This window comes from Macaca mulatta, chromosome 6 (genome assembly GCF_049350105.2).
Source record: "Macaca mulatta isolate MMU2019108-1 chromosome 6, T2T-MMU8v2.0, whole genome shotgun sequence".
Taxonomy (NCBI): Eukaryota; Metazoa; Chordata; class Mammalia; order Primates; family Cercopithecidae; genus Macaca; species Macaca mulatta.
This window is the reverse complement of record NC_133411.1, coordinates 10248854-10262125: the sequence shown is the minus strand read 5'-3', so window position 1 is coordinate 10262125 and position 13272 is coordinate 10248854. Positions and strand designations below refer to the sequence as shown.

Genomic DNA, 13272 nt, shown 5'->3' with positions numbered 1-13272 from the left:
ATCATTTTAGGCAGTTTTAGATGAGCATTTTGTCCAGAGGTGCACTTTTCATAGATTATAAATGATATAATACAAGTCCAAAAAACTCATAAACTCTAGAGGTGTAGGGATTCATTTCTAAATGCTTGTCAGTGAAATAACCTTATTCTTTATTAGTTTAATATTTTCATAACTCAAGTTTTTTGATAGGTTCTAATATAGTCCATTATTTATAGTGCACTTAAAAGTTTATTCTCAAATTTCCTATCTTGACTAGAAACCAGATGCCTGGGGGCTGCCGACGCAGGAATTGAGATTCACAGGGTGCAGTCCATTCAGTTCCGTGGCTGGTGTGCCCTCTCCCCAGCAGCCCCGAGCGTGATCCTCCTGGGGAACACAGGCTGTGGGTGCAGACACGGCTTGGACTCTGAGCCTGCCTGACCTAATGATTGCATTGCTTCCCTTCCCTCAGGAACGGAGGCTGGACTCCCTGGACGTCGTGGTCTCCCTGCAGCACTACCTGTGGGATCGGCTTCCAGGTGCGGCAGCGCTCCTGCAGCAACCCCACTCCCAGGCACGGGGGCCGGGTGTGCGTGGGACAGAACCGCGAGGAAAGGTACGTGACCACCTGGCTGCCAGCACCGCCACCCTCACGCTTACTCTCATTCCAGCCAGGTCGGGTTCCCCGCGGTTTTAGTGTTGGATTTACCGTAGCTTATGTGTGGCATCCCTTTCCGCTGAGCCAGTCGTCCTCTTCTTTTCCTGGCAACCTTTAATTTTGATCAAAGCCTCGTTGACAGCATCACTGGGCTGCTCCGGTGCCTACACAGCTGGGTTGGCTCTGGTGAGCAATTGCTAAGGCATTAGAGTCCCCAGGGACCTCTGTGCTGTGTTAGGCTCCTGGAGACTCTGGAAGTACGTCTGCAGGAGACTTATTCTGGTGAGAATTTAACCAGACCGGTCTCAAAGCTTCAGTTCCAAGGAGGACCTAAGAAGGTCCCGGATGCAGACACTATGGGCAGGTGCGGTAAGGTTTTCATCGTACTCAGTTAATCCTCTGGAAGGCATGGAAGGGCATATTCAGAAATACCCTCAATGAAGCTGCAGCACAACCCAAATTCGGGATTCTTTTCCATGTGCATTTTGAGCTTTCAGCACATCATGGCGACATTTTGATTTCGTCTTGGATTTAACAATTTGTTTCTTGGGTAGAATTAGACGTTTGGTTTCAGGCTCAACCTCTGCAATCGTAATCATTGAATCTGTTTTGCAAGATCAATGAATCTGTCTTAATATGCATTAAATATACTATTTATGTTTATTCTAATTTGTCACTATTGGGAAAGAATTCAAGTAGGTAAATTTCATAGTGCTTTCAGAATTCTTATTCAGCTATACTAATATAAATTTGTTGAATGACTTTCAATGCATTTTAATTAAAATGTAGTAGGTTTATATTTGATGACATGAGCTCAGTGGAGCTTCGAATAAAAATATTATATATAGTTATTTGCTATGCATTTAGTATTTATATGAACAGAACCAACAGACTTACTGTTTATATAGCTCTCCAGTAGGTGTTTATTACAACTTAAAATCAACTAGGAAGAATCATTCCTTTCTTTCTTCCAGTGAGTTCCTCACTTGCCAATTAAGATTTCATTCCTTTTGACTAATAGGAAATGAAGATGATTTTTACCAAGCAGGATTTGTCATTTTTGAAGCAGTCCCTGAGACAGTCTTGTGCAAGCCTGTCATTTTCTAACACCAGTTGATAAGTGAGAAAGCCTATTATGGAAGAATTGTCTCCCTATTATTTCCAAGCCTTGTACAATTTTAAATTGGTTGGAAGTTTCTAAATGCTATACATTGTCATCTAGGACAGGCTGAACATCCCTAATCTGAAAATCTGAAACCCAATATGCTTCAAAATCCACAACTTTTCCAGTACTAACATGATGTCACAAGTGGCAATTTCCACACTAGTTTTTTGACTTTTGCGGTCAAAATCTTTTGACTGGTGGCAGTCAAAATGCTGTCAAAACTTTGTTTTATGCAAGAAATTATTTAAAATATATAAAACTACATCCAGCCTTTGTGTATATGGTATATTTGATGCATGAATGAATTTTGTATTTAGACTTGGGTCCTATCCCCAAGATATCTCATTATATAGACACCAATATTCCAAAATCTGAAACAATGTGAAATCCAAAACACTAATGGTCCTGAACATTTCAGCTGAGGGATGCTCAACCTGTACAGCCCATCGAGGCAAAGTCACTTCCATCTGTGCAAAGTCTTCCCTAGAGTCAAGGCACCACCACAAATTTAGCATGTGTTATCACCATTCCCAGGCTGATCACTCAGGAAAGAAGAGGCTGATTCACAATGTGGCTGACAGATGTGTATGTTTGCATCCACATAGGATTTTTCATACAGCAGTGTCTTCAGGAAAAGATGAGGAATGAAGACGGCAAGTGTGTTTGAGGGACTTACATGTAAAATATTCCTTTTGTACAGAAGAAATGTTCACTTGTAGATTAGCATTTGCTCAATGGGGGAAAACGTGAATTTAAATAAGAGATGGATACTAAGAACAAGGACTATGTAAAATTTTTTATAAAATTTAAGCTTTTCTATTGAATAGTCTTTCTAGGGGGCTACTAGGAGCTTAATGAAAACCAGAAAAACCAAGTACCTAAAGTTTCTTCCGTGGTCTTCATAAGCAATAGGTTCTTAGGTGTCTCTGCCATGTTATACGAAAGGTCTCTTCACCTAAGAAATATAAAAGCATTCAGATCCAACAATAGGGATATTTGAGGACTAAACTCAAGATTGAAAGAGACTATGATCTCCATGGGAGCATACAAAAGACTAAGAACTAGGCATAAGAAATAATAAATTTATATCATATTTATCTGAACACCATCAACCCTCAAGAAATCCTGGGTAGCTACAAGATAATGAATTGATCTTCTCAAAAGATTCCCTAAGTTAATGGTAGGTTTATAGTTAGTGATTTTTCATCTGGGACATCTCCAATATGTAGAATTATTCAATGGGAGCTTTGTTGCAACAAAAATATCAGAAATATTTACATTATTTTTTTTCTGAAAAATAATGCTAGCTTAATTTTACATGTACTTTAGAACGTACAGACACTTTGTTTTTCTCTTCTGACATTTTCTTGAAAAGATTTTCTGGAGTATCAAGAGCTGAGTAGAAGCACCAACTCCCAGAGAGGCTACTAACAAAAGGAAAAAATGGACCTCTATAAATATTATCAAGATGCAAATGTTGTTATCTGTGCTAGTTTCCTCCTGCTGTGTAATAGTAGTTCCATAAACTTTATGGCTCAAAACAACACACATTTCTTTTTGAAATCCCATAGTCCCAATGGGTCAGGAATTCCTATATGGCTAGCTAGATCCTATGCTTGGGGCCTCAGCAGGCTTCAATCAAAACATGGGCTAGAGCTGTGGTCTCATCTGAGGCTCCACTGGGGAAAGATTCACTTCCAATATCATGTGGTTGTTGTTTGTATTCAGTTCTTTGTGGGCTGTCAAACTGCAGACCTCAATTCCTTACATAGTCGTTATCCAGAGATCACTCTCGGTTTCTTGCCAAGTGATCCCTCCTGGTGTTGTCACTTGCCTTTTAAAATCCAGCAAGAAAGACAGTCTCCTTGCAAGACGGGCATTACAAACTTTTGTAACATAATCACAAAAGTGACATCTCACCCCTTTGCCATATTCTGTTGGTCGGAAATAAGACACAGGCCTCCACAACCTAGAGGAGGTGATGACACAGGGTATGAATATCAGGAGGTAGAGCTCACTAGGGTCACTGTAAAGTCTATCTTCCAGAGTTGATTCATTCCTGTTAAAAAAGGCAGTAGGTGGTATGGGGTGATGGAAATTATAAAGGAATCACTGTTCCATATAAATTATGAAATCTAGCTGAGCAAGTGTTGAGAGTTGCTTAATTAAGTTCAAGGAATGGGCATAATGTTTTATGGTTCTTGGCTCTGCCTTCTGGGCTGTTAGTTATACTTCATGAATCAGGCTTTCTTTTTCATGAAGAGAGCATGTGCTTGTAGCTAGGTAGTTTTGTCAGCTTCCTTCCTGTCAGTAGAATGTGTAGGGTTTCAGCAGCCTTTCATGGGTATTTTCTCTGTCCCTTTCCATCCAAGCTGCTGGTATCTTTGTGGAAGTAAGTTTCTGAAAAACATTATGAGTCTTCAATGGATTTCCACAAGGTTTACTCCACTACACAAAAGCTACATTCACAGACATTTTTGAGTTAGCCTTTCTCTACCTTGGGGTGCTGCTGAGATGGCTGAGAGACAGCACCCTCCAGCTTACTAGAGGTGATCTGATGCAGTTGAGAGGATCTGTGAGGCACACAGTTGCTCTAGAAAGGACTCTGCGTAACTAAATACTACTCCAATTCTTTCATCTTTCTGAGGTTGCAATAAAAGGTTTTATAGTCACTACCTCAGCTTTTACTATTCCAACCTTCCCTAACAGTACTTGAAAGGACTGTGAAAGCTATTTTATATTTTTTGCATCATTTTTCATTAAAAGTGAATGATTTCCAAAATCATCCAGTCCCTATTCTTTTAGTTTAATAATCCATTCCTCAGTCTTTCTTTCTTCACCTACATTTTACTGTAAGCAGCATGAAGAGACCAAGCAGTACCTTCAACACTTTGCTTGGAAATTTCCTTAGTTATGTAATTCAACTTAGGTGTTTTGCCTTTCATACTACCATAGGTAACAATTTTGGCAGCTTTTACCCATTGTGTAATGCGATTCTCCCTTTTTCCAGTTCCTGATAATACATTCCTGTTTACTTTTTAAGTTTTTATTGTGGTTTTACACACACACACACACACACACACACGAAAAACATAAATTTGCCACTTAATTATTTATAAGTGTGTAATTCGGTGACATTATTTATATTCACATTATTGTATAACCATAACTACTATTTCCAAAACTTTTTATCACCCGAAACATAAACTCTGTAATTGTTAAGCAATAATAACAATTCCTTATTCCACCCTCCTGCCAATGCCTGGTAACCTCTAATTTATATTCTGTCTCTACTAATTTGCCTCTTATAGATATGTCACATAAGTGGAATCCTATAGTATTTGCCATTTTGTGTCTGGCTTGTTTCACTTAGCATAATGTTCAAGGTTCCTTCATGTTGTAGCATGTGTCAGAACTTTATTCCTTTTGTAAAGTTAAATAAGATTCAGTTGTATGGCTATCCCGCATTTTGTTTATCCATTTTTTTTTCATCAGTGGACACTTGGTTTACTTTCATCTTTTGACTATTGTCAATGCTGTACTGAATATTGGCATATGAGTATCTTTTTAAGTCCCTGTTTTAATTCTTTTGTGAATACTGTATATCTAGGAGTGAAATTGCTGCAGTGTATGTTAATTCTATGTTTATCTTTTTGAAGAAACACCACACTGCTTTCTAAGGGGACTTCACCAATGTTCATTCCCACCAGCAATGTATGAGAGTTCCAATTTCTTCGCATTCTTGTTACTTTTTTTTCTTTAATTTTAGCCATCCTAGTAGGTATGAACTGGTATCTCATTGTGGTTTTGATTTGAATTTCCTTAGTGACTAATAATATTGAGCTTCTTCTCATATGCTTAGTGGACATTAGTGTATCTTATTTATAGAAATGTCTATTCAAATATTTTGTCTGTTTTTCTAATTGTGTTTTTGTCTTTTTCAATAACTAATTTATTTTTGACAAAATTTGTAAATATTTATCATGTTCAAAATGTTGTTTAAAATATGAATACATTATGGATGGCTAAATTGAACCAATTGGCACATGCATCATGTCACATATTTTTCTTTGTTGTGTGTGTGGTGGAAAGGTTGTCTTTTTTGATGTTCAGTTTTAGTTCTTTATCCCATTTTCCTCTAAACCCTTACTGGCCGTGTCTTTTAACTCCAGATTTCTACTAATGGATGATTCAAGGTGATTTAGATTTTCTTTAATGTTCTCCTCAAAATTATTCTGCTTCCTGCCATTCCCTGGTCTCAAAGCCAGTTTCACATTTTAACCTCTTACAGTAGCACCACACTCCGACGTACCACAGTCTGTTTTAATAGTTGTATAATAACATTACCACAGACTTAGGCATTTGAAGCACCAGGTGTTTATTTGCTCATGGTGTCTGTGAGTTTCGTAGACTGGGCACAACTTCAGGTTCTCACAAGGCTGTGATCAACATAGAGGCCCTGACTGTGATGTCATCAGGGCTCAGCTAGAGAAAGACCTGCCCCCAAGATCATGTTGTTGTTGGCAGCCTTCAGTTCCTTGTGGGATGTCAGACTGAGGGCCTCAGTTTCTTGATGGCTGTTAGCTGGAGGCTGCCCTCAAATCCTTGACAACTGGGTCCTTCTCACCTTTTTGCTTGCTTCCTCAAAGCCAATAAGGGAGAAAGTTTTCTTGCAATAAGGGCATTACAATCTAAGCAACATAATGACAGAAGTGACATTCCAAAATCTTTCACATATTCTGTTGGTTAGAAGCCAGTGACAGGTCCCACTCACAGTCAATAGGAGGAGATTACACAAGGTGTGAATTCTAGGAGCTGGGGATCACGGGGACCATGATAGAGCCTGTCCAATGCGTTCTCAAAGTTAAGAGTCCCAGGGCTCAGTGGTTTTTATTATGTGATTATTTGTCTTCATCGGTATGTTTGCTGAATCCTGTGGTGAGGCAAACTGATGTTCTTCACAAGTTATTTTTCTTCCTAAATGGCTTGAATTAAATATTATGGTAGATTTAATGTACATGCAGTTTCTCTGTTGACATAAAAATTTAATTATAGCAGTATGGCCCAGTAGAGGGCTCATCATTTAGAGTGAAGCAAGGAGAACATAGTTCAGAAGAGGCCCTGATTGGTTCAGGTTAACAAAGATCGCAGTGAGCAACTAGCATGGATCTAACCAGAATGGAACATAATTTATGCAATTTATAATTTGTAACAGAAAGCACAATTTATTGCATGATATAGTGCTGAGAATCTAGTCCATATGGAATCATAAAAGGTCATTATTTTTATAAGAGACTAGATTTGTGATTTTAAAAAGTGGATAATTTATAGAGAAACAGTGCTGGGACATCAATTGACTTTTAAATACAAAATGAGAATAAGCAGTCATGGGCAAAATTAAAATCTTAATTATTAATGCATCATGAGATGCATCTGTGACTTGCAATGCTTTAACATAGTAGAGACACTCAAGAGCCATTTGGAAAACATTGTAGCTCATTATTTGCTAAAAGTCAGCAGCGTGTTGGGGACTAGAGAAAGGACACCAACTGCTGGCCCATTGTGTAGATATTTTATCCACAATTAATTTTAAAAACGCTTAACCAGCAGAGATGCCAAGGTAACTGACTTCCAACCTCGTTGTTTTTTGTATAGCTTCATAAGAGGGGCTTCTCTCAGGAGCGTGAGTAAGTTGGGGTGGGGGCAGGGAGCAGGTCAGAGGAAATGCTTTCTCACAATTGTGGAGGATCCATACTTACAGGCTTCCAAGGACTCTGCCTCTGAGCAGTCTCTTCCAGGGTGAATTCCTAAGTGAAAACCCAGACACAAAGAGATAGAGCTAGCCTAACAATTTATATTTCCCTCTGACCTCTCTCACTGGGGAGGCTGCGATTTCAGAGGGTGACGCCCCAGCAGATCCTGGTGTGGCTTGTTTCGTGGACTACTATAGCAGAAAGAGAAAAAAACAAGGCAGGTTATTGACAACCTTAAAATGCAGCTCAGTAGACAATTTATTAACACTGGCTGAAAGTTCCAGGCACAGGTTACCCTGCAGTAGATTTTTACAATAATAACATGCTGAGCATTTTCAGAGGTGGCCTGCTGTCAGCAAATAAGAGAAAGGATTTGTGCACTATGGTTTATTTTGCTTTGGGGAAATGGTAGCTCAGCTGCTGTGCTTTTTATTAAAAGTTAAGGGCCTTATACACATTTTTAGTAAGGTTTCCCTCTGCCTTCCATACCCATTTTTTTGTTGTTGTTTTTTAGGAGGGGGGTTGTTGAAAGCTGAAATTAGGATCAAGTTTTCTAAGAAGTCCATGCCTTTTAAATGCCGGTGAATCAGCTTAGAAATGGAGATGGCCTACTTCTCCTTCTACCCACAGTGATCTACACATAGATATTTTAACTAAATGCTGAGAGTTCTGATATTCTGAGTTTTCTTGACTTCCTCAAAATATGTTCTCTAAACAAATGTCAATTTTCTCCTGGAATACTCCATGAACCAACACACATATTAATATTTACTTATTGGAACTCGACACATTTGCACGTACTGCCTAAGATCTAATGATTTTCATCTGTTGTATTCTCACATTTGTCTTGTCTCTCCTATCTGGAGGCCATGATCTCTTAACTGGAAGGTCCTTTCCCTTCCCCTACTACATGTAGGAATGTCCAGTGGCCCTGAGCTCTGAGAATCGGACCCTGGGAGACTATAGTTACCATCTAAAGAGGAAAACCTTACGTTTCTGTGTTATCTTAAATGTGGAAAAGATAAGCAAGAGTGATAACTGTTCAGTTCCATTGGCTATGCTCAAAAATGTAAGTTTAGACAAACTAAACTGCTTGCCCAATTGATTCTTGACTCTCTGGAGGTTCCTTCACCCACTGCATATCACCTCTCTGTCCCTGGAAGTAAGAGTGTCTTCTGCCTTCCACTTTCAGTTACGAGGCTGACTTTGGACTCCCCTGTTTTGTTTTGTTTTCTTTACAGTCACACAGTTGCCATATTGTTCTTTAACTATACCAAGCTCCATCTCCACCACTTCTTCCCCTTCTTTCCAACACCACTGTAGTTTTTTTTCTAGGTTGGAGTATCTCTCATTTGAATTGTTGCAATCCAGTGTCCTCTAGTTGCTGTTTGTTCTATGGGCTCTTCCTGCTGCTAAACTGCCCTGTCTGGGGAGATGCAGACCCCATACTGAAATATGAGGAGCTCCTTGAATCTCAGGGACTCCAGAGCATAGTCAAATGAAACACCACTCCTGGAGATAAGTCTGCCATCTAACTCTCATGGAGTTATTTTGTCTCTGGAGCTCTGTGGAACTTTCCTGATTTCTCATAAAGTTCCAGTTTTCTACTGTATTTGGTAAAGACAGATCATCCCACTCCCTGTTGCCTTTTTCTGTTTTGTTCTTCTCAATGACCTTTCATGCGTAGAATTCCATTTCTACCTTCCATTGTTTTTCAAAACGCTGGCAGGGGTTCAGTGTGCCCCATCCTGTCAGCACCCCTCAGCTTGACCTTGCTTTCTGCTTTTCACACTGTCCCTGTTCCTGAAGCCCTCACATTCCCCATGAAATTTTTCTGGTTTGACAGGAAAACAGTTCTATCTTACCAGCATTTACTGTCGGGAAACTACACTCTCCAAACTTATTTTCCTGGTGGCTGGCTACCATTTGCCCTTATTTTCAGTTCCGTAAAAGCATTTACTTCTGCATAAATAATTACAGTAATGCCACTGTGTATTAAGATAGTTTTGCACATCCTGAGCTGTGTTCATACCCCTGTGTTTCTCTTCAACTGTGAATGCCTGTGATCAGGAAGCCCCTTGCAATTCCTCTTGCATAGGCCCTGCAAGATTAAGTCTTTATTAATATTGATGACAATAAAGGTGTCTGACTTATGCCAGCAGATGGGAACCTTTGCCTCTTGTTTCTTAAGGCAGATGGCCTGGCAAGAGAGGAGGACATGAGAAAAAGTTGTGCATTCTAGTATTCTCTAGAAGGTAAATTTGGGAATTTGGGCTTCGTAGATGGACTATTAATCGCCGAGTGTGTCTCGCTGCATTTGCTGCTGTTCAGAGTAACCTCTGCCTTCTATGATCTGTAATCTGTAGAATGCCAGGCTTTTTCCTTTTCGTTTTTTGTTTGTTTGGTTTCCTCACTTCACTTCATTTCACTTGCAGTGTTAAAAATTGAAGAGAAATATGACTCATGATGAAGATAAAGGAGGCTTTGGATATTTGACTGACATTTGGCAAAATATGTAGAAGTATAGAAGTGTATTCAAACACTGAAAAATTGAACTAATGTTTGTAAAACTGTATAATAATTCAATTCTTTTTGAATAACGAGTGGTCTTTTAAATTGTTTGGAATTATTTTGAGAGCCTACAAATAAATTTAAAAGTAGAATAGCCTAAGCAATATATAGCATGGGCCTTCATGCTAATCCCATGCTTTAACTTTTCTTTAGCTTATCCTAATATAACTATGAGCTGATTTGATTCAAGAATGAGAAAGGGATTCCAAGTAAAGCTATGCTGACTTTGTATTTGTAATCTGCCTTATCTTTCAATGTTTATGTTCAGAAGATAAATGCCCTACCTAGATATTTTCTGTATACTCTTATTTTTGGGTGTCTGTTTGAAGGGTTTTGTTTGTTTTTCCTTTAATTGGCTGCACAGGAAGATCCATCCTGCATTGTGAGTTTAGCATTTTCTTCACTGTCTGCCGCGCATCCCATTGTCTGTGCACACACAGCATGGCCAGCACCACATCTGCCTTCTGTATGGTGCAACTGCTCAAAATACAAAAAGCTCCCCCACGCAGAGCATGCCCATGGGTTCAACATCTGCTGCAGGGATGGAGATGGAAACGTCGGTGGTTTCAAGTGGCACTAATTAGTTTCCTTTTCCTTTCGGTTTCCTCATTACAGGTACTGCAATGAACATTTGCTATGTCCCCCACACATGTTCTGGACAGGCTGGGGTCCTTGGGAACGGTGCACAGCCCAGTGCGGGGGTGGCATTCAAGCTCGCCGCAGGACCTGTGAGAACGGGCCTGACTGTGCAGGCTGCAATGTGGTGAGTAGCCTCCTTCTCATACCCAGCTCACCATCCAGAACCAGGAATTCAGACTCAATACACACAAAATGCTCTGCATGCATTAGAGGTTCTGCAAACAATAAATGTTCTGCACACACTAGGGGTTCTGCACATACTTGGTACACTGCGAACACTAAGTGGTCTCACACACCAGGTGCTCTGTACATGCCAGAAGCTCTGCACACACTTTATGCTCTCCAGATACTAAATGCTCTATAAATATGACATGTCCAGACGCTGGATGCTCCCCCTACAATAGATGCTTGGAAGGTATCAGGTCCTCTCACACACTGGATCTTCTGCAAACATTAGATTCTTGGCAGACACTAGATGTTCTGCAAACACTAAGTGCTCTGTAAACACAACATGGTCAAGCACTAGATTGCAAAATCATGCAAGTTTTTCAATTTAATTAGAATATCTGGTGAAAATACTGGAAATTCAGAGTAGCTTGGAGGCTTCATGAATCAAATATTCACACATGGGATCAACTGTCCCAGGAGTTTTTCTGTTCTGATTTCTGAGTGACAAGCCTTCAGCCTGCTTGTATATGGACACTGTATTTGGTTTGGGACATGGAATATTATTCCATGCCAGGCCTACACCAAGGTATAGAACACTGTGGGATGAACCAGATACACCCTGAGGACTGAGAAACTATATGGAGCCATTGTTAGAGCAAGTTGGTGCCAATGCAGAGAGAATTAAAAAACCTGCCTTTACAGTTTATATTTCTTTTAACACTTTAAACTGTCAAATAAAATTCCACTTGGGCAGGCTCTTTTCAAAAGGCTTACTTTTGCTCTTCCTGCTTCTTCTGTAAGAGTAACAGCATTTTCCCTCACTCGCCTGCCCCTGGTGCTGGCTCCAGAGTGGACACAGACAGTAGCAAAAGTTTTGATGGAGAGGCTCAGCACGAGAAGGTCTAGCTGAATTCTTTCCTTACTGATCTTTCCAGCTGGCCTTTGCAGCCTCTTTATCCTTTGGTTCGTGAGGCTGAGCAATGTTTATATGCTGCTGTAAAGCCTGCTTTTGTGACATGCAAAAATCACATAGCCGAGATATCCTTGGGAAATTCAGAGACAGGAAGAGGGTTATGAGGTGCTTTGTCAGATATTACACCAGACCCAAGGAGATTTCTGTTATTGGAAATTACAATTAGATTTCTTCCTCTTCACACTGGAAAAGATATTGTCATAACTCTCATATAATCTAGTACTTATTATAAAGATAGTTCTTTCCAGATCAGCCTGAACTAACTGTAGACCATGAGAAATCTTCATTAAGATATATATTTATTCATATTTCAGATGCTGACATTTAAAACTATTTATTTTAAATAATTTTAAAATGGCAAATTTATGAACACTCACATGTTCTAGGAAAACCATTCAAATGGGGTAACTTTCTGTTGTGCTGAAGAATGTCATGTTTTGTTCCTGGTGGCATGATGTGTGCCCACTGAGGGCTGCATTGCCATGTCGAGGTTTGTCTCATTTGCTGGGAAACCACAGGAATGGATGATCTGGGTTGATCTCACACCTTAGTTTCTAAATATATTGCAGTGTGAAAAATTCAGAAAACAGTCCACATCATTAATTTTCTCATTGTTAATTGACTTTTATAGTTACCTTCAAATATAGCTTAATGAACGAAAAAATTATATTAAGCAAGAATGTAGCATTTTTATGTAGTTACTGTAATATGTGTGTATGTGTGACGTACATCTGATTATAAATGTAAACATTGAAGGTCTTTCTAAAATGTCAATGTATTTATTGCTTTATTACAGAATTACAGTTTATGAAACAAATGTAACCGCTGCTTTCAAATCCAGAAAAATACATGTGTCTCCAAAGAGACTATTGTCACTTTTTAGCAAATTTAAGAGTTTGTTTTTCTTTTTGTTTTTACCACCAAACTTAGCCTTTGGGTAGTCTACTTCTAGGAAGGTGTTATTGTGGCAATGAGGAGCAATCTACTTGTCAGTGGTGGGAGTCTATTTATATTTCTTCTGACATGGCTTCTCCCATGCTTTTCGGTTTCTGTCTGTCCTAAGGCAGGAATGCCAGCTCACACCAATTGAGGAATGCAAGCAGTAGAGAGGAAGGGCTCGGTTTCTTTGGATTGTTTGCAAGATCTATACTATCAGTTGAATTCCTAAGACGTTGACTTAAAAATGATAGTTACCTAGCTAAAGCAACATTTTTGGTCTTCATATTCTAGCTGCAGTTCATAAATCTTTGGCCACAAAGGGTTTGGTTTTTATTGAGTTCTAATATCAAGATAGTAGCGCTAAGTATAAAAAAAGTATTGATTTTTGAGTCATGAAGTGACCATCTTCTTGCCAGTGTGTGACTGG

At 39.3% G+C, this 13272-nt stretch overlaps 1 protein-coding gene across 4 annotated transcripts in view; it reads left to right on the top strand.

The window, feature by feature from the left end:
• The window catches only part of SEMA5A (semaphorin 5A), a 504279-nt gene that overhangs the window by 421981 nt on the left and 69026 nt on the right, over positions 1-13272 (top strand). For all 4 annotated transcript variants that reach the window (XM_078003818.1, XM_078003819.1, XM_078003817.1 and 1 more), the window contains 2 exon segments: positions 452-595; positions 10742-10889. In XM_078003818.1, coding sequence (XP_077859944.1) covers positions 452-595; positions 10742-10889 — 292 coding nt within the window.